The 25,447-nt window shown below is 44.3% G+C and overlaps 2 protein-coding genes across 5 annotated transcripts in view; one reads left to right on the forward strand and one right to left on the reverse strand.

Moving 5' to 3' along the window:
- The window catches only part of LOC139756757 (mitochondrial potassium channel ATP-binding subunit), a 38,818-nt gene extending 35,003 nt beyond the window's left edge, over window positions 1–3,815 (forward strand). For all 3 annotated transcript variants that reach the window (XM_071676512.1, XM_071676511.1, XM_071676513.1), the window contains one exon: window positions 474–3,815. In XM_071676512.1, the coding sequence (XP_071532613.1) occupies window positions 474–572 (99 nt within the window). In that variant the 3' untranslated portion in view covers window positions 573–3,815. The remainder of the gene's footprint in view (window positions 1–473) is intronic.
- A 2,046-nt stretch (window positions 3,816–5,861) lies between these two features.
- LOC139756758 (sphingomyelin phosphodiesterase-like) lies at window positions 5,862–24,251 on the reverse strand. Of its 2 annotated transcripts, none has more exons than XM_071676514.1 (13): window positions 23,973–24,251; window positions 23,083–23,199; window positions 22,645–22,874; window positions 20,533–20,697; window positions 18,749–18,866; window positions 15,503–15,615; window positions 15,181–15,356; window positions 14,537–14,728; window positions 12,740–12,910; window positions 12,204–12,396; window positions 10,028–10,128; window positions 7,580–7,666; window positions 5,862–6,166 (listed from the first exon to the last, which is right to left on the reverse strand). In XM_071676514.1, exons 1-13 carry the CDS (start codon window positions 24,028–24,030, stop codon window positions 6,043–6,045), a joined length of 1,845 nt encoding a protein of 614 aa, XP_071532615.1. In that variant the 5' UTR covers window positions 24,031–24,251; the 3' UTR covers window positions 5,862–6,042. The 2 variants fall into 2 exon arrangements, with proteins under 2 accessions (XP_071532615.1, XP_071532616.1); XM_071676515.1 differs by having other exon boundaries at window positions 15,181–15,353; window positions 23,973–24,243.
- Window positions 24,252–25,447: the final 1,196 nt, after the last annotated feature.

The raw sequence follows: 25,447 nt of genomic DNA on the forward strand, positions 1-25,447 counted from the left end.
AAGCAAGTATGAAGATGCACATGTGTATATATGTATATGTGCGAGTATGGACGTTTATGTATATATATATATGTGTATTTGAGTGGATGGGCCATTCTTCATGTGTTTCCTGGCACTATCTTGCTGACATGGGAAACAGCGATTGGGTATAATGAAAAAATAAATAAGTACATAGTAATATAGCAACATATAAAATGATAACAAAATGAGGTCTAAGGAGTAAGGAAAATTTGAAAAATGGAGGATGGATAACTATAATTTTCACAGACAGTGGTATTTCTTGAGAATAGGTGCTTATGCTTATGATTTATACTTGTTAGCCTCAGGTAATATGAGTTAATTAGCCATAATGATATAGGCTAGCAGAACGTTATTTACATCTCTTGGAAATTTTTTAGTTTTCTACTTTGTTATATAATTTTTAAGGTATTGCTAATATTTACTAATATTAAAATTATATTGTTTATTTACAGATTGGTACTCATGAAGGACTAAAGAAACTTGGAGGAATCTATGCTGACCTAATCCGGCTACAACAGAAGGAAGAAATATTTTCTGAGGAAAAGTCTTAGGGATTATTGCTGTTAAGATATTTATTTCAGAAGGTTCTGTATTATTTATATAGCGAACTTTTACTCAGGGTATTAGTCAATAGGATTATTTAGTGAATGAAGTAGTGAAGAGTAGAGATGAAACTTTTGTGGAATGGATTTTGAAAGCACATATGAAAGGGGAGTGAAAGCAAGTGTAAAATTACAGAGGAATAGATTTTCGTAGCGTAGGTGCCAAGTTGTAAAGTAGGGCAGTAATTGTGTAAAAAAATAAAATTTTGATCCCCTTCTCGGTAAGGAATAAGATGGGTTTAGGAAGGGAAGAGAGTGTGTGGATCAGATTTTTGTTCTTGGACAAGTTGTGGTGGAAGTTTTTGAGAAAAAGATGTATGCAGCATATGGATTTAAAAAAGGCATATGTTAAAGAAAATTAGAGAGCATTTTAGAAATGTGGACTTTGCATGAATTTCTGAATGATGTTAAGAGCTTTACAGTAGAAGTTGTGCATATGCATAATTGGCATTATGTATGTGGTTTGAAATAATTGTGGTAGTTTCTTAAGGTTGATTGTTGTTACTGTGGTTATTTAATGTTTGGTATGGATGGACTATGCATGAGATGAGGGTGAGGTTGTGTGATTATGGAATAACATAAAGAAACGGAATGAATATTTCTGCTGTTGTATGCAAATGATTCTATATTGTTAGTGGAATGTGGGAATAATTAGGTAGTCCAATGAGGTATGTTGGAGAAGGATTTTGAAAGTTAATACAAATATAAGTTGATAATTTTTGAAAGGGAAGAGATTTTTAATTGTAAGATAAGATTGTGTAAGAAAGAACTGTAAGTTATTGATGATTAAGTAGAAATAAGATTTAGTAAGGATATGGGAAAGCTGCAGTTTAAAGAAGTGTCATGCAATAGAAAAATTGAGGATATGCGGAAAGCTTTGGTGAATGTATGAAGTTTAACTAGAATGTGCAAGAGGCTTTCATGGAGTAGCAGCTACCCAATACATTTGTATGGCTGTGTAACCCAAGTGTATATAGATTAGGTATTGTCAAAAGTAGACGCACTAGGGGTAGATAATTTCCACACCATAATTGGAATTATGAGGGTAAATAGAATGAAGATAAAAAAGTTATATAGAGTGAAAAAGTCATTAGAAATGTTATTTATTTATTTTTTTTTTATTATACTATGTCGCTGTCTCATACGTTAGTGAGGTAGCTCAAGGAAACAGACAAAAGAATGGCCCAACCCACCCATATACACATATATATACATACATGACCACACACACCTATACATTTCAACGTATACATATATATGTACATACACAGACATATATATATATACACATGTACATAGTTCATACTTGCTGCCTTTATTCATTCCCGTTGCCACTCCACCACACATGAAAAGACAACCCCCTCCCCTGACATGCACGCAAGGTAGCACTAGGAAAAAACAACGAAAGCTACATTCGTTCACACTCAGTCTGTAGCTGTCATGTATAATGCACCGAAACCACAGCTCCCTTTCCACATCCAGGCCCCACAAAACTTTCTATGGTTTACCCCAGACGCGTCACATGCCCTGGTTCAATCCATTGACAGCACATCGACCCCGGTATACCATATTGTTCCAATTCACTCTATTTCATGCATGCCTTTCACCCCCTGCATGTTCAGGCCCCGATCGCTCAAAATCTTTTTCACTCCATCTTTCCACCTCCAGTTGGTCTCCCACTTCTCCTCGTTCCCTCCATCCCCGACACATATATCCTCTTTGTCAGTCTTTCCTCACTCATTCTCTCCATGTGGCCAAACCATTTCAAAACACCCTCTCCTGCTCTCTCAACCACACTCTTTTTTATTACCACACATCTCTCTTACCCTTTCATTACTTATTCAATCAAACCACCTCACACCACATATTGTCCTCAAACATCTCATTACCAACACATCCACCCTCCTCCGCACTCTCTATCTATAGCCCACGCCTTGCAACCATACAACATTGTTGGAACCACTATTCCTTCAAACATACCCATTTTTGCTTTCCAAGATAATGTTCTCACCTTCCACACATTTTTCAACACTCCCAGAACTTTTGCCCCCTCCCCCACCCTGTGACCCACTTCCGCTTCCATGGTTCCATCCGCTGCCAAATCCACTCCCAGATATCTAAAACACTTCACTTCCTCCAGTTTTTCTCCATTCAAACTTACCTCCCAATTGACTTGTCCCTTAACCCTACTGTACCTAATAACCTTGCTCTTATTCACATTTACTCTCAGCTTTCTTTTTTCACACACTTTACCAAACTCAGTCACCAGCTTCTGCAGTTTCTCACACGAATCAGCCACCAGCGCTGTATCATCAGCAAATAACTGACTCACTTCCCAAGCTCTCTCATCCTCAACATACTGCATACTTGCCCCTCTCTCTAAAACTCTTGGATTCACCTCCCTAACAGCCCCATCCATAAACAAATTAAGCAACCATGGAGACATCACGCACCCCTGCCGCAAACTGACATTCACTGAGAACCAATCACTTTCCTCTCTTCCTACTCGTACACATGCCTTACAGTGAGAATTTATGTGGGCTAGGGATATTTCGATGATGTTATAGGAATGTTTAGGTATCATATGCAATAAAATTATTTTTTATATGATGAGTCATCAAGTAAGGTGAAAAAGTAAATAGCAAACACTTTACCAAGAGTGAAAGTTCATGTTTAACATGTTGAGCATGGGTTAGGATGTGTATGAGTGATGTTGCGCTGGTTGTGTGTACATAACCTACATAGTTAGGGTGAGAATAAAGGAACAATAAATATACATATTATTATCTCTCAGTCCTTGAAACTCTTTTATGGAGTTCTTTGCAGCTTCAACATCGCACATCATGCAAGAGCAGTGAAATGACGGGACTCCTTTGGAAAAATTGTTCGCTATGAGACTACTCTCCATATGCTGACTGTGGTAGGGTCTGCCAAAGGTGATATCTTGCTAATAGTGTAACCAATTGACAGACAGATAGAGGATTCTGTTCCTAAGAACATGGGAATCAACATGGTTCCTAACCAGTTGCCAGAGTCCCAATCAACTCAATCCATATAGGTAACTATAAGTAAGTAGTTAAAAGAATAGTTAAGGAGGCAAAAGTCAGAATAACTTTGTGTGGGTAAGGAAATATTTAGCAAACTGTTCATATTGTATATAAGGCCAAAACTAGAATATGCTTCTCAAGTTTAGCAACCAAGCCCAGACTGCCATTAAGAGCTAATAGAGAATGTCAAGAGATAGGCAACAAAGACGGTGCTAGAATTAAGGAGCAGAGTTACAGGGAAAGGATAGAAGCTTTAAAGTTACCCACCCTAAAAGTGAGAATAGTTAAGGGTGACTTGATTTTTACAACAAATCAATTACAAAGACAGTAAGCAGTTATATGAGAAATGTTAGGATAGAGGAACCATAGGAAATACCATGAAATTAAATCAAGCAAGAAACTTGTAAAAAAAAATGTAAATAAGTATCCATCTGTCTATATCTCTGATGCCTGTTGCATATCAAATGTACATACATACATACATTTGAAGTGTAAATAAATACTTTATAAAATGACTGACGGTTAATGCAGTTAACGTACATAAATTTAAGAAACTGTATGATGGTAAAGACTCCATCCCCTTACAGCTCTAATAGTAAATTACTTAAATCCTTACTAGATGGTTTTAAGAAATCTTAATGCAAGATGTGGTTGGAAACTTTATGGTTTTGCCTTGAAAAATTAGCAAAAAAGGACCAATTACCAATTTAATATTTTGTTGGAGAATTTACAATCTACAGGTAAAGGGTTGAGCTTTAAGAGACCCCCTTAACATATCTGAAGCTCCTCTCTCAGTTTCTGCTAGAGGTCCTCATTGGAAAGGGGAGGGGGACATGTTAGTTGCATTACATAAAAATATTTATTTTCAGTGAAATGTTTTTTCAGCTAAAATTTTTTAATGTAAGCTTTGCACTTTATAGTTTTCAACTTTATCAGCTACTGATTAAAGTAATTCATCAACCTTTAGCATTAGTACATTACCTGTGGTAATTGGCATATGCTTAGCAAGATGACAGGTATTGTATAGTGTCTGCTTGCTGCCCTTAGGCTGAAGTAAAGCTGTTATGAACACTTGCAATGAAGATAGAATTTAAACTTGGAAATTATTTTTTGTATTTTTCTTTTTTTTCAAGCTGAAAAGTATCAAACATTTATGAAATGAATGGTATAAGTCAATAAACTAGGATATGGAATATGTTGATTCCTAGATTTTTGGACCGATAGGGAAGGACAAGAGGAGACTTTGCAAAAACAGCAGGTAATGAGGTTTAGAACAAAAGAAAATCGAGCAGTTGGCAAATGACTTAAGAAAATCATGAGGTGAAAAGGTTTGCAAAGAGGATATTATGTTGAGTTCTTGTAGACATGACAAACTTTTGGCTTGAACAGAAAGTTGGTTGGTGATATTAAGAAAAGAAGAAAATCAGTGTAATTGCTTGAAAATCTTGACACATAAGTGGTCATGCAGACATGAATACTGGATGTTAAGGTATCAACTTGATATATAAGTAGACAAAATAAGGAAGTTGTGCAACAATCATCATTAGGAATATAGACATACGTATGGCTGTTTGACACAGACACTGGCATGACTCATGAATAACATAGTTATGTAAAAGAGAAAAGTGATAAAAGGTGCAGGAAAAAGAAAATACTGTATATGTTATAAAAGGAAGCAACAGTAAATTGCTAAATAAAAAATCAATTTGATGCAAGAAATGGGATTTCCTTGCAATGTGGTGTACAAGCAAAGGCCTACATTCTGTGTGAAAGTTGTGGCCTAAGTACTATAATATCATATTGTACTGCATGAATCTGAGCTTGTACCTTTCTCACTACAGCTTAACTTTTGTTTCACCATGGCTTTTTGGTTTCATAATCAGCCAAAGATTGCCCCATCTTTATCACTGTCTTTATGGGGAAGGATTTCATCACACATGGCTCACTTGAATTAATGTGAATAGGAACCTGGTAATACAGAGAGGTAAACTGCAAGTTTCTGATCACCCTGTATTGTTGTATTCATGTGTTGAAAAGTCTGCGGATTCAATAGTAGAGACTGTTGGCATCAAACTCATCTCTACCCACTTTACTCTTTTCTGGTTCACGCCTTTTCACAATGAATAATTATGGCTAAGTGAGCTATTATTATTTTCGTTCAAACAGAAATTAGGGGTAATGAAAAAAAATCTCATGGCATTGCATGTGAAATTAACATGGAGGCCTGGTATTGTATTTCATACGCAAACTTTAGTACTCCTAATTAAGTGAATATTCTCTGAATTGTTTGTCAAGGAAGAATAATCTCAAGTCAGCATGGATCATGGAAGCAGCTTATGCTACAGCAGATGTGCTTGTAAAGACCTTTTCATCTAGAGATCATCACAGCGGGACTTGTCAGAGGTGTCAGAGACCATTAGTCGGCACAGCAGGAAGGACTTGCAGCTTTCATCACAGCCCTCCTCACGGTAGGGCCTAGCATCCTTTGTGTAGTACCTGGTGGGAGGGAAAGATTCTTATTTTTATATTTCTGTCTGGTTTTCTTTCACCTGAACTGTTTACTTTACAGGAAGACATGCATTACATGATTGAAGTGGAGGAAACAAACATTATATTTAGCACCGGTGTAACAGTTAGAAAGCCTGACCGTGATGCATTCATGAGCTAACCAAGGTCGAATGCATATGTTTGAATCCTGGTGGTGGCAGTTAGTCCACAGTCAACCCAGATTTTCATCCACCTTTAGGGGGTTGGTCAATAAAATGGATGGCTCACTCAGGATAGGACATATAAATATATATGCATGAATATAGTGCATATGACATTATGGCTGGAGGTACAAAAAGAGATATGGTGTGGGAGTTGGGCATATATATAGTGTATAGAATTTATGGCTTGAGGAATGTCGGACAAGTTTTACAGTGGAATGAATTTTGACAGTGGAATGGAGATAACATGAAAGAGAAAGATATGAAAGTATTAGTCTTACATGATGAATCAATTTGGACTGCAAATCTAAGAAATGCTTATTATCAGTGTGGAACTCCATGTTCCAGCACCCTAGATAGATGTTAAGGATATGTGAATGAATTGAAGAGCTATATATACTTGATCCATCCATGTAATTGGGAATGTGTTAAATGATAAAATGTAGTTTTGATATAAGTTACTTTTAAGATCACATCTGAGAGCCATGAACATACAGTCTAACCCAAAACCTCATGTGGAACCTTGAGACAGTCCCACTGTCCTAGAGAAAATACATCCCTCAATATGGGAGAAGGTGGACAGCAGCTTTGTCAAAATACTGTAAAAATATACAAAGGAATTTAAACCTGGAGTTATTTGCTCCTCAGGAAGAGTTACAATCTCTGCAGTGAGCGTGTTATTGGAACATGATACTTGGCCAAGTTTAACTTACAAAAATAAATCACTAAATTTCCCTAGATTCACCACCTTTGGATACTGCCACATGGTACAGTAATAGTTGTAACACAAATTTCACAGAATACAGTACAAACTGGGTGACAAATTGAACAAATACGACATATATTAATGTTTTAGATTCCATATTGACAGAATTCAAAAACCCATGATCAATTTAATTCATACAAGACTGGATGTCAGAAAATAAATATATAAAATAAAAAAACAGTTGATATATGGAAGAAACGACCAACTTCGTCTGTTACAGCATCAACCATAAAATCATTCAAAAGAAGACTGGAGAAACTTATGATACAATCAGCCACGACAATATAACTATGGACTGAAAATTACAGATTTGACTAGACAAGATCGATTGACAATTAGTGAAGATTAGCACCTGATATAACTTCAGAGATATTTACTGCCAGAAGAGGATGTTTAAGTGTGTATTATGATGGGACTGAAGTTGGGTTGACTTACCTGAAGAAGTCATCAAAAAGTGTACTGTTAGGTTCCTTCATCTTTTCTACCAAGCTGGACCAGGAGGCTGGCGTCAGGTCATCCAACCTGCACAGAGATCATCACTACATCAAGAAATAATACTGACCAAGTTATGATCTTGCAAACCCAAGGGTTTCGTGTTTATGTGATATCAAAGTGAGGCATACAATTTCAACGCTGAAGAATCTTTCTGCAACATACAGTACTTGCCTTACTCTGAATTCAACATTAAATAAGATGGAACCTTTGGTGTTACCAAGTGCTGAGGGAGAATAAATGAAAACTCTACAAAACATAAGAAATTCATTAAGAGAGCACAAAAAAGGATGAGAAAGTATGCAAGAAAACTGCAAAATCATTTCATAATGAAACATAGTGGAACTTGGAGACATATCAAATTATACAATTTCATTTTGTTGTAAAAAGTGATAACACAGTGTGATATGAAGAATCACCGAGCAAAATGAAGAATCATATAACATGAGGAATCACTGGGTGATATTAAGGATCACATGGTAACACGAGGAATGGTAGAGACTCTGACACATGTGTTAACTGTAGGTAGTAGTTGGTAGGCAGCCAACGACCAGGGAGGTATAGTACCAGTACTACCCGCCTGGATATGGGAGGGTTAGTGATGGGTGCCTAATGAGCCAGAACTTCCGTGGTTAAATTGCACCCACACATGGACTGCTGGTATTCTGTACACAAACATACAATCTCTCCCTGTTACAAGTAACAGATGACTACATTTAACTCACACAACTCATTCTTCCCAATGCTTGACTTTCCTGCAGTGAGCACTATGCACTAGCCCTGCCTTTTGGCAAACTGGTAAGAGCAACTGATAGAAGTAGTTGGTAGGAACATTGGACAAGAGCTTTAGGTAGAAAAATTCGGTGGAAGTAGTAGGTAGGATCATTAGGTAGAAGTAGTAGGTTGTAACATTAGGCAGGAAGACACATAAGGTAGGTGTAGTTGGTAGGGGCTTGTGGAAACAGTGGGCCAGCCACGGTTGCCTTCTGCCAGTGATCTATTTAGGATGAATCACTCAATGCCGAGAAGCGGCACTGGAGTTCATATGTTAGGACGACTTTTCCCGTGGCCACCTCCTTGACGGGAGTTTCCTAAGGGAACGGGCGTCAGATATTTACGTAGACATACAACCATATCATAAAGTACCATGAGGTTAAATACCCGAAAGTTATCATATCCTGAATAACCCGGAAAACTGTTACCCATATAGGCTAAAATGGTAATCAAATTCAGCATTTGTATATTCAAATTAATATGAAAAAAATTATCCATTTTGGAGATAAAAGTAAAAACTGTGAATAGGATATTGAATAACCTATATAAGCCCAAGACAAAATACACCTGTCACAAAAATACACTTAATCTAACAGAAACGGTAATAACACCATATAAATGTTTGAGACACTCGGTAAAAACATAGACAACCTCATGAACCTTCTTGTGGGACCGTTATAAAATAAGAGGTACAATTTTAGCACCCAATGCATCAAGATGGGCTTTACTAAAGTTAAGAAAAAAAAAAGACGTAACGAAATTAATACTAAGATGAAGACACTAGCCATATGAAGAGCTTTTAGAAGAAACCAAACTATTTCTTATATGGAATGGTTGAGGTTCAGTGGGAACTTGGGATATTTAAGAGGCTAAGAAAACTGGCAGTCTATATTAACATACTGTTCAAAACACACACACACACACACACACATGGACAAGATAACCAGAAACACTGCGCCAAAGCTAGGAAGAAAAAAAAGTTAGTTACTTTTCGAAAGATATAGATTACGCTTGGCAGATGAGCAGTTGCTCTAACAAGCACCTCAACATAGAACTGAACTCTGCAATAACACCTTCAAATATACCTTACAGATCAACAAACGCATACACAAGATCCCTGCAAGCGAGGTGGAAACAATATTAAGTATACTACCAAGAGAAATATGCGTGTGACTAGTACGTAAAGAGCATGGCAACAGTTAAAACAGGAGCCTGCCTGGAACATGGAAGATGTACGGTGAGAGTTACGTGCTAGACAAACCTACTTACTAAATCTTGTGTGTGTACTCAGGGGCAAGTATTTACTCTCTAGGCAACAAAACAAAGCCCAATCACCAGCTGGTGGTATTGTAACCAGTCATGTGGTTCATTGTTTGCCTCAGCCATCATCAGACATGTAGTAAACCCGCGACTTTGGCAGTCATCTGGCTGGTAGATGCACAAGCCATTATCCTACCTAAAAGCCGCACAACCTAGCCATCCTGTGCTTGGCTGACGCACAACATAGCCAATCACCCTGCTGGTATCATAACCCTGTATCATAACTCTTCCCTTGATCCTTGAAACTCCTAAAGACGTGTTCATCTGATAGTGGTGAAGGTGGTGGACTCTTCCTACCCGTAAGCTTCCTTGGATCTGTAGAGGAGGAAGAAGCGGGGATCATCGCTCGCGTTGACTTCGTCCAGATCCATTACCCAATTTTCGTTGTCCAGAACTCGCTGTCGACAGGGAAGGACAGTACTTAAGTGAATAAGTCTGCGTGTGAAACGTTCTAAACTACTGGTGTCACAGAATTGAAAGTAAATTAGACAAATAAGTATACTGTAATGAATGTGTGGTTCATACTCGTTCGAGCCTGGGCACTAGATCATCAATTGAGGTGGAAGCCTAAACTTGGATGTAAACTTGCTGGAAGTAAACTTATTAATTATGTCGTACCATTTACATGAACTTGTTTCGTTAAAGTGATAACCAAAATTACTGACGACTTTCTAGTACAAATTGATGAATAATGATAAGTAAACCAGCTCGGAAGATGAGACCATATTGCTTTCAATCAATTTAAAGAAAATGCTGTTAATATCAAAACCCCGATTATAATTATTGTATGCCTTTAAATACAATATCATGATGAGCGACACTTGCAGGTCATTATCGGAAACAAGGCGATCAGACTGCGTTCAAACCTGCTTCACCTCATCAAAGCTAAAATTAAGCTAAACAATCCCAGTGTGACGATCCATCTCAACAGAACACCGTCATTTGCTTTAATGTAAAACATCAAAATCGTGTTAGCATCCCTACCTCACCACCACCCCACTAGTGCCCCACGAACCTCACCGAAACAACTTGCGTAATCATTATTAACCCACCAATAAAACGCCTCAATCCGTCTACTGGCAGTTTAAGACATTCATTTGCGTATACTGACGTCAAGCAAGCCGTGTACTGGCAGTTTAAGACATTCGTTTGCGTTTACTGACCTCAGCCTCATGCAAATGCACTCAAAGGTTCTGGTGCGAGTCTGTACAGTGAGGTTGAAGGAAGTCGGGAGGTTCTGAAGCGAGTTCGACTAGTGTTGTGGAAGGACGCCACGAGAGCAGACCATGGAATTATCTTGACCACCGGTTGGCCTGGCTGGCTGGCTCTCTCTCCCAGTGTAAACCAACTGTGCTTGCATTAAATACAGATAGGTCTTTGCCCTTTAAGTTGCCTCTTGTCCGGTATATCTGGGTCTTCATGAGTTCTGCTGGCTCCACTCGGGAGCCAAGTACCACGGGAGGGTGCAAGCCTCCATACTATATTATTAGGTAATTGAGACAAACCTTTATCTCCTAACTGCTGATACACTACAATATTAATGATGAGATGAAGCACTGAGTCTGGATCTGCTTTTCGAATGGAGTTCAAGTCTTTGGAAAGACAGCATGCATCGGCATTGAGCCAACTTTTTAAAAATCTTTGGTTAATTACCTTACTCTATTGATAGTATATATATATATATATATATATATATATATATATATATATATATATATATATGTATATATATATATATATATATATATATATATATATATATATATATATATATATATATATATATATATATAATGAGCATGGGAACGCTCTAAGGATTTACGAATTGGCCAGTAATGCCATGGTCTGGGGCGGCAGCTCAAGGCTGGCTGGCAAATGTTTATTACATTGTGCTTCACTGTGTGGTATGATTCATATATAATCCATTAGGGTCACTAAGATCTTTGAATATTAACTTAGACCATCAATATTATTCTATAAACGACCATAAATAGATTTTTGGGTAAGGGTGGGAACTTTAAAAACTTCGGCTAAGGGCAGCTGAGGTCAGTCAATTCATACAGACGCAACAGAAGTCTCTGTTGTCATTTCTTTGCTTCCTGTTGCAGCTCCCTTGTGCGAGACACAGTTTAGTCAGCTTCCTTGCAGAGACGCAGCCCATACCTGCCTCACTCAATGCAATTCTACTACCATTTGTGCCGTTTAGATGAAACTAATATCTGCTTAAACGTCAAGATATATCAGTTTATCTAACTAGCGTGTTAAGAGTTTTTACCTAATAAAAGAAAAAGAATGGACTTTTGGTTCTCTGATTTTCTGATGACTTGAATTAGATTGATAATAAATCGAGTGACTGAAAATAATCGTTATGGATCATCGTATGTTTTTACAGCTGCATTTTCTTTAACTACGGAGTAATGCAGTACCAGCTCTTCAGAAGACAGACTTGTGGCAAGTTCGATGTATGGCTTACGTAAGATGATCCCTCGTAGTGGCCATCCACGGTGTAGAGCTTGTAGCCCGGGTTCAGCTTGTGGTAGGGTGTCTGGCTCTGAGCCACGTAGCCAACATGGTAAGCTCGGTTAGCGTCATCAGGGTCGTAGAACATTAGGAAGTGGTCCTTGTGGGTGTGGCCGTAGAAGAGGCCAGCAATGGTCGACTCGTACCTGCAATATTCTTTATGAACAACTGCCTGCGTTAAACACCCGATAAGTGAATGGCAACAAGAAGGGAAAGGTGTTATTTGTCGCGGCATATTACAGAATGCGAAGCTACTGTGTCGTTGGGAAGACGTAACTTTTAAGAATATATCATGTTTACGAGGTAAGATCTTTGAGGTCATTTGAGTATTTTCCTTATTACTGGAGTACTTTAATAGAGGATGGACATCAGTGTCGCTTGTTCTCCCACTGAACAGTTCATCGTAAAAGCTGACGCAACTCATGAAAGTTCAGATGAAGTTTCAATACTGTTTATGTCTTAGAATGTCCCTTCATAGTGTTGGAATACCTTAGTACGATCCTGTTGTACTGATGGCTCCAGGTGTTGGTGCAATCCTCGTGGCCTGGATGATGGTGGCTGATGAGGTAAACCTTCTCGCCCGCGTCCTCGGCCTTCTGCAGCTCCATCGCCATCCACTGCAGCTCCGACGCCGGGTCCACATCATCGTACACCAGCCACCTAATTCAAAATACATCCATATTTCCAGGTTGTGTTTCTGGTATTAAAATGATTCTATCATTGAAAAAATCGGCGTTCTTTTTCGTAAATTATCTTTTAAGATTAAATATTACTTACAATATAGAAGGTTTTTGTTTTGATCATTCTATTTTTGTGAAAGGAGGTAATATATATCCAAGGTTTCTCGGGCTCCATCCGAACCTATTATTAGCGACCCCAGTATAGTCACCAGTATGGGTCGCCCACAATACGAAAAGAAATCAGTGATGGACGCCATAGCAACTTCGACGATTCAGTTCATATAAACAATTCCCCGTGCTTCTCGTGTGGATGGCTAGGAACTACATGTGATCTGGACTTTCACCTGAGGTCGTGGAAGCCATTGGTCAAAGGAAAGATGGTTATATCGGAGTGAAATCTAATCCGCACTTCAGGTAAGAATTCGTTTTTCGTTAGTAAATACTAGCATATCGTTTTCTTTCACTTCGTTCTTTGACATACAGAACTCTGATTGGTAGTTCATCCATTGACAGATATGCTTGATATAGTGTGGGATTTTGGGTGTATCACGTATTATAAGTATAAAGTTACCGTAAAGTGGGCGGGGATATGTGAAAGGGAAATTGTGAGGTCAAGGCACTCGGTATCAATAGTGGAGAGTGTCACGAATTTATTAGTAAGCCTTTCGTAAATGTGTGTGTGTGTGTGTTAGGAAGGACACGAACAGGAGCCACGACGTCATTTCGTGGACAACAGAAGAGTAAACTTCCCAACGCGGCTCACATCAAAACATTCACCTACACTTGTTCGGATTCGATAAAGCTTTATCCGGTGTGTAAGCCGATGTACAGACCGAGCTTTTATTCGGTACGTAAGCCGATTGACAGAGTGATTGTGGCTTGTAACACATATGAAAAAGTTGCCTCAGGGTCTAGAAATTCTAATTTCTTCTTGATTGCATTCCTCAAAGATGCCGCTCCGACGACGCCGTGCACCAGCAACGTTTGAATCGAAGCGAATCTTGAATTTTGCAAATGTGTTGGTTAAGTTCACATGTCAGTTAAAATGAGGATGTCGAATTAATTAATGCCTGTGGGATCCGTCCCACATAGGGTTATATTCCTATATTCGTATATATCTGAAGTCGCTGTCTACCTTGCTATTGAAAATGATTTTAGTGCGTTGTCAAGGGAAGAACATGTAACACTACATTTTCGATAAGAGAATTTTCACTAGTAACAGAAACATACATTTCGTCTGTAGCGTTCATATAGGCTGGTAATCTTTATGTGTTTATATGTATTGCTAATTCACATTTGCTGATTTTAGTATATATATAACCTCATTTTTTTTCCTTTCCTTCTGTCGAGTTAATATCGAAAGATCGGTTGTAAGAGTGAAAAAGGAATACCCCACGCTGTTAAATCATTATATACTGACAACGATTCCACAATAGTACAACACAGACTATATACAACCCTGGAAAACGCGCGAATGCCAATGGATAAATTACTCGACTAGGCTGTGGATGCATGACTTGCCACAATTCAGTTCACATACTTTGTTCGTCGAAGTCGCTTAAACTTATTATTGTGTACGGTACGTCAGAAAGTCAAAGTGTGGCACCAGTTGTAGCCGTAGCAGTAGTTGGTGTTGATGGAGAGCAGTCTGAGGCCGGGCTTGATCAACACGGTGTAGTAAGCTGAGTAGCCGACGCTGGTGGCTACCTCGGGTGGCAGCCAGGTCTGCCACAGCGTCACAATCTCGTCGTACAGCCAAGAGATGTCGAACTCGTTGTTGATGTACGGCTGCGGGAAGCTGTAGAACGAAAGAAAAGGGGGAAAAAAAAGTCCATATATTTATAGGAGTACAAATACATGATTAAATAATTGTTATCGTCCAGGGGCATCTTAGAGTACCTAGGTCAAAGGTGAGATCCCTCCAAAATATGGTCACGAGAGGAGTATACAGCTGAGTGACGCACAGCATTGTTGTCACATGCCATTTTTGTGTCTATGTAGCTACTGTAGTGTGGAGACTCACTAGTCTAGTGACTGTGTGGGAGGATACACTGGCCCTGCGGCTGTAAGGGAGTATACACTACCCTTGTAAGGGAGAATATACCGACAGTAGTTGTAAGGGAGGATACACTGGACCCCGTGACTGTAAGGGAGGATACACTACCCATGTAAGGGAGGATATACTGACTGTGGCTGTAAGGGAGGATTATACTGACACGGTGACCGTGTGTGTGGGAGGAGGAGACTCACGAGTTGACTGGGTGGGACTCGTGGTTGCCGATGGCCGGGAAGACGGGCACGCCGGGGAAGTAGTCGCGGATCATGTGAACGGCGGCCCGGATGATCTCCAGGTTGCCCTGCCTTGTGGTGTTCCACACATTGTGCGGCACCAGGTCCCCCGTCCAGATAATGAAGTCCAGGTCCTGCTGGGGGAAAAGGATACAAGAGGGAAGAAGAAGAAGAGCAGCGGCGACACCTCTGGGAGGGGCACAGTCCATAAATGACACGATGTAGACAATCAACAACTACGACGGACTGGCGTGCGTGAGTGAGTGAGTGAGTACCAACGTACCTGGTGCGTGGCGTTGATGTGTTCGTAGAGAGCCTCCAGCAGCCAGCGGGGCGCGTCGCAGTTCCGGTAGTCGCCCCACTTCCCTGCTGCCGCCTCTGGGGTTTCCAACGGCCCTGCCAACACAGTTTGATATATATATATATATATATATATATATATATATATATATATATATATATATATATATATATATATATATGTTACCAGTTTGCACTCCAGGGGGAACTAGCTACTTGTGTATACACCTCCCTCTTCCCCTCCTCTCCACTCTAGACCGTAGCTAGGCTGTGTTTTAGCGGGGAAGTACTTGACTGATAAGTGTGTGTGTGTGTGTGTGTGTGTGTGTGTGTGTGGCGGCTGACAACTGGAGGTTGTGGTATTTATTTCTTTACTTGCACCGCTCAGCTGTGGGCACGCTGCCTTACCATGTCTCTTCCCGAGCGTGCACAATGCCGATCCTTTTTGGAAGGTCAGGATTTCAACTTCCTCCAAGACTTTTTTGTCACTTTATTTGTCCCGTTATTAGTCCCGTTATTTGTCCCGTTATTTATCCCGTTATTTGTCCCGTTATTTCTCTCATCTCTCTAGTCGTCCACTACACCGAGGAGGTTCATGTAGACTGAATGTTATACCGGGCACCGAACCAGGCCAGCCACACCCAGAGGGCGATGTGAGGAACACTGGTTCTGGTTTACTGTGTGTGGGACTTACAGTTCTGGTTTACTGTGTGTGGGACTTACAGTTCTGGTTTACTGTGTGTGGGACTTACAGTTCTGGTTTACTGTGTGTGGGACATACAGTTACACTGTGTGGGAAACTCGATTACGCTGTATGGGACATTGTTTTACGCTGTGGGACACTTAGGATTACACTGTGTGGCACACTCGGGATTACACTGTGTGAGAGGCACTCAGGATTACACTGTGGTATACGGATTTGCATTGTGTGGAACAAAATGGGAGTACACTGTGTGACATGGGTTTACACTGCGCGTGGAACAAGGGATTACACTGCGTGTGGTACACGGGTTTACAGTGCGTGTGGAACACGGGTTTACAGTGCGTGTGGAACACGGGTTTACAGTGCGTGTGGAACACGGGTTTACAGGGCGTGTGGAACACGGGTTAACACTGCATGTGGAACACGAGTTTACAGTGCGTGTGGGACACGAGTTTACAGGGCGTGTGGAACACGGGTTAACACTGCATGTGGAACAAGGGTTTACACCGTGTGGAACACGAGTTAACACTGCGTGTGGAACACGGGTTTACACTGCGTGTGGAACACGGGTTTACACTGCGTGTGGAACACTGGTTTATAGTGCGTGTGGAACACGGGTTTACGGGACGTGTGGAACACGGGTTTACACTGCATGTGGAACAAGGGTTTACACCGTGTAGAATCCGGGTTTACACCGTGTGATGTATGGGTTTACAGTGCGAGTTGAACACGAGTTTACAGGGCGTGTGGAACACGGGTTTACACTGCGTGTGGAACACGGGTTTACACTGCGTGTGGAACACGGGTTTACACTGCGTGTGGAACACAGGTTTACATTGCGTGTGGAACACGGGTTTACAGTGCGTGTGGAACAGGGGTTTACAGTGCGTGTGGAACACGGGTTTACAGTGCGTGTGGAACACGGGTTTACAGTGTGAGTGGAACACGGGTTTAGTGCGTGTGGAACACGGGTTTACACTGCGTGTTGAACACAAGTTTACAGTGCGTGTGGAACACGAGTTTACAGGGCGTGTGGAGCACGGGTTCACAGTGCGTGTGGAACACGGGTTTACAGTGCGTGTGGAACACGGGTTTACAGTGCGTGTGGAACACGGGTTTACACCGTGTGGAACACGGGTTTACAATGCGTGTGGGACACGAGTTTACAGGGCGTGTGGAACACGGGTTTATAGTGCGTGTGGAACACGGGTTTACACTGCGTGTGGAACACGGGTTTACACTGCGTGTGGAACACAGGTCTACAGGGCGTGTGGAACACGGGTTAACAGTGCGTGTGGAACACGGGTTTACAGTGCATGTGGAACAAGGGTTTACACCGTGTGAAACACGGGTTTACGGCGTGTGAAACACGGGTTTACGGCGTGTGAAACGGGTTTACAGGGCGTGTGGAACACGGGTTTACACTGCGTGTGGAACACGAGTTTACAGTGCGTGTGGGACACGGGTTTACACTGCGTGTGGAACACGGGTTTACACTGCGTGTGGAACACAGGTTTACGGCGTGTGGAACACAGGTTTACAGTGTGTGTGGAACACAGGTTTACAATGCGTGTGGGACACTAGTTTACAGGGCGTGTGGAACACGGGTTAACACTGCATGTGGAACAAGGTTTACACCGTGTGAAACACGGGTTTACGGCGTGTGGTACACGGGTTTACACTGCATGTGGAACAAGGGTTTACACCGTGTGAAACACGGGTTTACGGCGTGTGGAACACGGGTTAACACTGCATGGGGAACAAGGGTTTACACCGTGTGAAACACAGGTTTACGGCGTGTGGAAGACAGGTTTACAGTGTGTGTGGAACACAGGTTTACAATGCGTGTGGGACACGAGTTTACAGGGCGTGTGGAACACGGGTTAACACTGCATGTGGAACAAGGGTTTACACCGTGTGAAACAAGGGTTTACACCGTGTGAAACACGGGTTTACGGCGTGTGGAACACGGGTTAACAGTGCGTGTGGTACACGAGTTTACAGTGCGTGTGGTACACGGGTTTACAGTGCGTGTGGAAGACGGGTTTACAGTGCGTGTGGAAGACGGGTTTACAGTGCGTGTGGTACACGAGTTTACAGTGCGTGTGGTACACGAGTTTACAGTGCGTGTGGTACACGGGTTTACAGTGCGTGTGGAAGACGGGTTTACAGTGCGTGTGGTACACGAGTTTACAGTGCGTGTGGTACACGGGTTTACAGTGCGTGTGGAAGACGGGTTTACAGTGCGTGTGGTACACGAGTTTACAGTGCGTGTGGTACACGAGTTTACAGTGCGTGTGGTACACGGGTTTACAGTGCGTGTGGAAGACGGGTTTACAGTGCGTGTGGAAGACGGGTTTACAGTGCGTGTGGAAGACGGGTTTACAGTGCGTGTGGAAGACGGGTTTACAGTGCGTGTGGAAGACGGGTTTACAGTGGGTGTGGAAGACGGGTTTACAGTGCGTGTGGAAGACGGGTTTACAGTGGGTGTGGAAGACGGGTTTACAGTGGGTGTGGAAGACGTACCGCTCTCTTCCCTGCAGCAGAAGTATTTCTCGCCACACTGGGCGTTGCTGCCGGGCTGGTAATACGGGTCGAAGTGGGTGTCTGCCAGGTGCAAGACCTTCATCACGGGCGACCCAGGCTGACGGGCGGGGAGGAGGTCAAGACAAGGTTAGAACCCACCCTCAGTAAGACAGGTCAAGGGTCACAACAGACCAATGGGGACTTATGGTAGGGGAGAGGTCACAGCTACGACAGGTCAAGGGTCACAGCAGACTATTGGGGACCTATGGTAGGGGAGAGGTCACACTACGACTGGTTGAGGGTCACCATAGACCAATGGGGACCTATGGTAGGGGACAGGTCACAGGTACAACAGGTCAAGGGTCACAGCAGACTATGGGGGACCTATGGTAGGGGACAGGTCACAGGTACAACAGGTCAAGGGTCACAGCAGACTATGGGGGACCTATGGTAGGGGACAGGTCACAGGTACAACAGGTCAAGGGTCACAGCAGACTATGGGGGACCTGTGGTAGGGGAGAGGTCACAGCTACGACAGGTCAAGGGTCACAGCAGACTATTGGGGACCTGTGGTAGGGGACAGGTCACAGCTACGACAGGTCAAGGGTCACAGCAGACTATTGGGGACCTGTGGTAGGGAGGAGGTCACGGCTGACCTGAGGATTGAGGGGGGGGGGTGAGTGAGTATGGACGTGGTATGAGAGTACTCACAGCTGGTCACAGGTGGCTGGGGGTGCATGACCAGCTGGGGGGGCGGGGGATGGATGGTGCAGGGCAGGGCAGAAAGGATGCATTATGGTCAGGTCAGAGGTCAGGTTCAAAGGTCATGCGTCACGTGTGACCCTCACGAGGAGTGTAAGAATGAGAATCATTGGTCCAGGTTTGAAGGATATACCTGAGTCTGTGACTCAGCGACAACCAGAGTCACTCACCTGGGGCAGAACGGGGTCAGGGACTCACCTGGGGTAGTACGGGGTCAGGGACTCACCTGGGGTAGTACGGGGTCAGGGACTCACCTGGGGGTAGCGCGGGGTGGGTCAGGGACTCACCTGGGGCAATACGGGGTCAGGGACTCACCTGGGGTAGTACGGGGTCAGGGACTCACCTGGGGTAGCGCGGGGTGGGTCAGGGACTCACCTGGGGCAGTACGGGGTCAGGGACTCACCTGGGGTAGTACGGGGTCAGGGACTCACCTGGGGTAGCGCGGGGTGGGTCAGGGACTCACCTGGGGCAGTATGGGGTCAGGGACTCACCTGGGGCAGTACGAGGTCAGGGACTCACCTGGGGCAGCACGGGGTCAGGGACTCACCTGGGGCATTACGAGGTCAGGGACTCACCTGGGGCAGTACGGGGTCAGGGACTCACCTGGGGCAGCAGTGGATCAGGGACTCACCTGGGGCAGCACGGGGACAGGGACTCACCTGGGGCAGCAGTGGATCAGGGACTCACCTGGGGCAGCAGTGGGTCAGGGACTCACCTGGGCCAGCAGGGGTCAGGTACTTACCTGGGGCAATAGTGAATCAGGGACTCACCTGGGGCAGCAGTGGGTCAGGGACTCACCTGGGGTACCACGGGGTCAGGGACTCACCTGGGGCAGCAGTGGGTCAGGAACTCACCTGGGGTAGCACGGGGACAGTAACTCACCTGGGTCAGCACGGGGTCAGGGACTCACCTGGGGCAGCAGTGGGTCAGGAACTCACCTGGGGTAGCACGGGGTCAGGGACTCACCTGGGGCAGCAGTGGGTCAGGGACTCACCTGGGGCAGCAGTGGGTCAGGGACTCACCTGGGGCAGCACGGGGTCAGTGACGGGGGGTTTGGGCACGTCAGGTAGAGTCACCTCCCAAACCCGATCTGGGTTGTTTGTGTGGCAGCCCAGACCCACGAAGATCATGCCACACATGTCCTTCCCCGTCAACTCCCTGTTCGTCATGATCCACAGCAGCTGTGGCTGTGGACAGATGAACAGGTTTTACTCTCACCACCGCAGCAGCTGTGGTGGTAGACACACTCACGTGTTACTCTCACCACCACAGCAGCTGTGGTGGTAGACACACTCACGTGTTACTCTCACCACCACAGCAGCTGTGGTGGTTGACATGTGTTACTCTCACCACCACAGCAGCTGTGGTGGTTGACATGTGTTACTCTCACCACCACAGCAGCTGTGGTTGTTGACACGTGTTACTCTCACCACCACAGCAGCTGTGGTTGTTGACACGTGTTACTCTCACCACCACAGCAGCTGTGGTGGTAGACACACTCACGTGTTACTCTCACCACCACAGCAGCTGTGGTTGTTGACATGTGTTACTCTCACCACCACAGCAGCTGTTGTTGTTGACACGTGTTACTCTCACCACCACAGCAGCTGTGGTGGTTGACACACTCACGTGTTACTCTCACCACCACAGCAGCTGTGGTTGTTGACACGTGTTACTCTCACCACCACAGCAGCTGTGGTTGCTGACACGCGTTACTCTCACCACCACAGCAGCTGTGGTGGTTGACACACTCACGTGTTACTCTCACCACCACAGCCAGCAGCTGTGGTTGTTGACATGTGTTACTCTCACCACCACAGCAGCTGTGGTTGTTGACATGTGTTACTCTCACCACCACAGCAGCTGTTGTTGTTGACACGTGTTACTCTCACCACCACAGCAGCTGTGGTGGTTGACACACTCACGTGTTACTCTCACCACCACAGCAGCTGTGGTTGTTGACACGTGTTACTCTCACCACCACAGCAGCTGTGGTTGCTGACACGCGTTACTCTCACCACCACAGCAGCTGTGGTGGTTGACACACTCACGTGTTACTCTCACCACCACAGCCAGCAGCTGTGGTTGTTGACACACTCTAGGGTTACATATATGTGGCAACTGCGTTACAGACATTACAGACTCATGCCTTCTGCCACAGTGGTACTGTTACAAGCGCACTTGACCCACCACAACAGACCTGTCATCACAACCAGGTGTTGTTACAACCTTCCCACTGGACTGATCCAGTGTCCCCCCCTTCAACATCTTTACCAGTGTAAATTGAGAGAGAGAGAGAGAGAGAGAGAGAGAGAGAGAGAGAGAGAGAGAGAGAGAGAGAGAGAGAGAGAGAGAGACTTAATTTTCTTCGGACTTGGTTAAATTGGCCTTTTTTTTTTCTCTCGGAAATGGAAGCTTTGTGTCCTCTTGTTCCAGTTCGTGGTTCAGTCACTCGCGTTCTAAGGCCATTCAGATAAGGGATCAACAGATATATCGGATTTCGAAAAATTTGAAAACTCCTTCCACTTAGCTAGATCACGCAACACTCTACTGTAAGCTGCTGCGTCATGTGATTATTTATGTGACCGTTAGCAACTCAAGGGTGGGCCGATTTGATAACTGTTTCTTTCCTTACACCTCCAAGCTTTAGAACTCTCTACACTCTCATGTCTCTCTCTCTCAACAGCTATGATTTAGCACATTTTAAAAGACAAGGTTTTCGCTTCCTCCAAACTTTGCAAGTACTTTCCCTTGTTTCTTCTTTTGTTTCCCCCCCTTTCATTAACCACTCTGTGTTCCAATTAAGGCTCGACCTAGATATGAACTTTAGTCCATGACTGGAGCCTCCACCGTAAATGAAATAGAGTGAAATATATATATGTATATATTCTATATACACAAGACTGTCTGTTATTTAGTTATTTTGAGAAATGATGTAAGGTTCTGCACTGGTTGTTGTATAGTTCATCACTCTGGTGGGAGGCTGTCCTCAGAGATTGCGTCGACCACCATGACTCTCTCACCTAACATAGTATGTATATGCACGAGAGAGAGAGAGAGAGAGAGAGAGAGAGAGAGAGAGAGAGAGAGAGAGAGAGAGAGAGAGAGAGAGAGAGACTGTTCGATCGGTTTACCTCAATCTCATTGAGTAAATGTTCGCAGAAGTTCCTGTTGGCGAGGTGGAGGTTGACGCAGTGGTTGATGAGCATGTTCACGATGGTCGTGGGGTCTGTGCCGTTCTTGACGGCCACAATGATCTCGTTCAGGCCCACGGCGCAAGTGGCGCAGAATATAATGCTGATGGGGCTGCTGGGGCCATGCTCCCACCGAGACGTCCCCCTTAACACGTTCTCCAAGTCTAACTCTAGAAGGGGGACACAAAGGTGAGTTCCTCTTAGCTCTTGTGAGGTATACCAGCTCTTCAGGCCGGTGTGGCCCCCCATGGGGCAAGACAGTGCCTGGCTTATAGGGCGGCAAGGGTCTTCCCTGATAGGGACATAGAAGAAAAGAAAGACTTAACAACCGTCTATATTGGATGACTTACCCTGAACCAAGGCAGACAAGTTTGTTACCTTGAGCGACGCGTCTTAGGACGGGGCCGACGCTGCCCTTCTGCAGGGCCGTCTGGAACTCTCTCCTAAGGGCGTCCTGGATGGCTGATGGGCTGCTCTGGACGGGCACGCCAGCCACTGTAAGGGAGGGAAGGGCAACATGAGCGACCCACATAACTTGCAAGTCAAATGCAGACCGTCATCCAGTGTACAGGGCACAGTCTAGTGGGTGGGTTTACTGTCGGGGGACAGATAGATAGAGAGACGTGTTACGGAGGAGGTCAGGTGAGACAGTAGGACGTCAGGTGGTGTCAGGAACTCCTGCATGGGTCAGTGTAACAAGGGACGTTCTCCTCACGGCAGAAGGAGTAGTAAAGACAAGACGTTGGATAACGGACGGATGTGATCCGATCGTCTCAAAGAGGTGAAAGATCCAGGTCTGTGCTGGAAGTGGTCTGTTCTCTGACCGACCAGATATGTGTTGTTGATATTGTGGACTCCCTCCCTCACCCAGACTGTGGTAACCCTGCTGCTGGGGTGGTAAGGCCTCCTCCTCCTCCTCCTCCTCCTCCTCGTCCACAGCACCAGCAGGCGATCCACACGTCTGTTCTCGACCAGTGTCGTCCAGAAACTCCCAGTCTCACTGATCAAGCAGGGAAGAGTCACTTTTTCCCCCCCTCAGAAATTTAGGTTCTTACCTTACCGATTTCAAGATAGTATTCCATCCTCAAGTCCGGACTGTCAGAGTCAGCGTTATATGATAAACAATGGCGTTATTACACGTAAACACAGAATAGCCATGCTGTTCACATAGCGAGAGGAACTCTCAGAGAATACATGAACACAGGAGGAGCCATGATTAGCCACAAGAACAACAACAGACAGGAGAACTGATCCAGGGATGTGCTGACCGTGGGCGAGGAGTGAGAGGAGGAGCAGGGATGCTGCGGGTGTCGTCAGCGAGGCCATGGCACCGAGTGTGATCTCGCCTGGAGCTCTCTGGTCTTAGGCCACTTGGTTGCTGACCCATGCCACCTGCCCTCTCTCTCACGCCACCACCGTCACCTCACTATCGCCTCCCTCACGCTGCTCCACATTTCTGAAAATATAACCAGAAATAACAGCTTTGAATGGTGGGTCTGTGTTGTGTCTGCGACACGATCATATGCTCAGATGTTTGCTCACGTAAGTGTGACTCGAGGCAGCGAGGCAGTCTTGGTTAAGTGCACGAGATAAGTCACGTTTTGATTCCAGTTGGGATAAGGTGGGTTCATGGCTGGTGGTATGACAGCGTCAACAACTCGCCTCAGGGTTTTTCCCTCCCACCTTCTTGTTTATAATGTAAGTATGTGACCCAAGGAGTCGACACACACACAGTAATATCCCACGCGAAAAGGCCGCCTCCAGCGGCTCCGTGTGAGAGAGTCCACAGATGGCGGGGTGGGGAATGCCCCTTTTCTTGCAGATACCAGATGGAAATCATCAAGGCCACTGTTAGTACTCGAAAGATAAAGGTGTTTGAAGGTCTCATCAAAATGTCGGTAAAGTACCGAACAGTTTCATCTGAAGAGAAGACACGGATATTTCTGCTCTTCGAGTGATAACGTAAAAAGGACAGTCAGTCACTTAGTTACCAGGGAGGTAGGGGTGTCATAGGGTTGTGGGAAAGTGCCATCATGTGAGAGATAAAACCTTGCATCAACCCCTTATCACTGGCTGTTGTCACACCACCCAGCCTCCCACACCACAACCTTGAGATCTGAACATATGATGATGACCCCCCGAGAGAGAGAGAGAGATACTCCAGTAACCAAATCACGGCAGTGCTCCTGCTGCCAACACTGTGTACCTTCCAGCACCAGTGCCGCTATACCTCGTCCGCCTTCACCACCGCTCCCTCCACCTGTGCCAAGAAACGGTGCTGGATCGGCCATGTGTATCCACGCCCATCCAAGAGCATGAGTATGATGGGGGACAATAGGTCTTATGACAATGTATTTCAAAGCTTGAAGTGATGATCCAATCCTATTCCTGCTGGGGCAGACAACGAAGTGTTGCTCTGGTGCAGATCCCAACTTGTCACCACCACACACTGTGGTATTGATGGGGAAAGCATTTATGCGACTGGCTTCACCTAACGACACCCCCTGGGTACCACAAGGCTCACTCCTGGGACCCACCTCAAACTTTTCCATTCGTATCAGCGACCAAGAGACGAGACTCAAGCGTAGGATCTCTGACAGTTTTTGTGGAGGTCATGAAATTAGGTATCACAGCTGAGTGAGAGGAGGAGGAGAAGGAGGATTGATTGACTTTGAAGATTCAAATGGGTTTTTGACAACCTCTCGTCGTACGGGTCAGAGCCATGGTAAACACAGCGGAGACA

The sequence above is a fragment of the Panulirus ornatus genome, chromosome 23 (genome assembly GCF_036320965.1).
Source record: "Panulirus ornatus isolate Po-2019 chromosome 23, ASM3632096v1, whole genome shotgun sequence".
NCBI lineage: Eukaryota > Metazoa > Arthropoda > Malacostraca > Decapoda > Palinuridae > Panulirus > Panulirus ornatus.

What these genes read in the sequence shown, in the direction of transcription:
- LOC139756758 (XM_071676514.1), bottom strand. Translation starts at nt 24,030, where the DNA reads ATGGCCTCGCTGACGACACCCGCAGCATCCCTGCTCCTCCTCTCACTC. An exon ending in CCTCTCACTCCTCGCCCACG is followed by an intron (nt 23,200 to 23,972) that starts GTCAGCACATCC and finishes CCTCCCTTACAG; the next exon opens with TGGCTGGCGTGCCCGTCCAG. An exon ending in CTTTTTGATGACTTCTTCAG is followed by an intron (nt 6,167 to 7,579) that starts GTAAGTCAACCC and finishes CCCTCCCACCAG; the next exon opens with GTACTACACAAAGGATGCTA.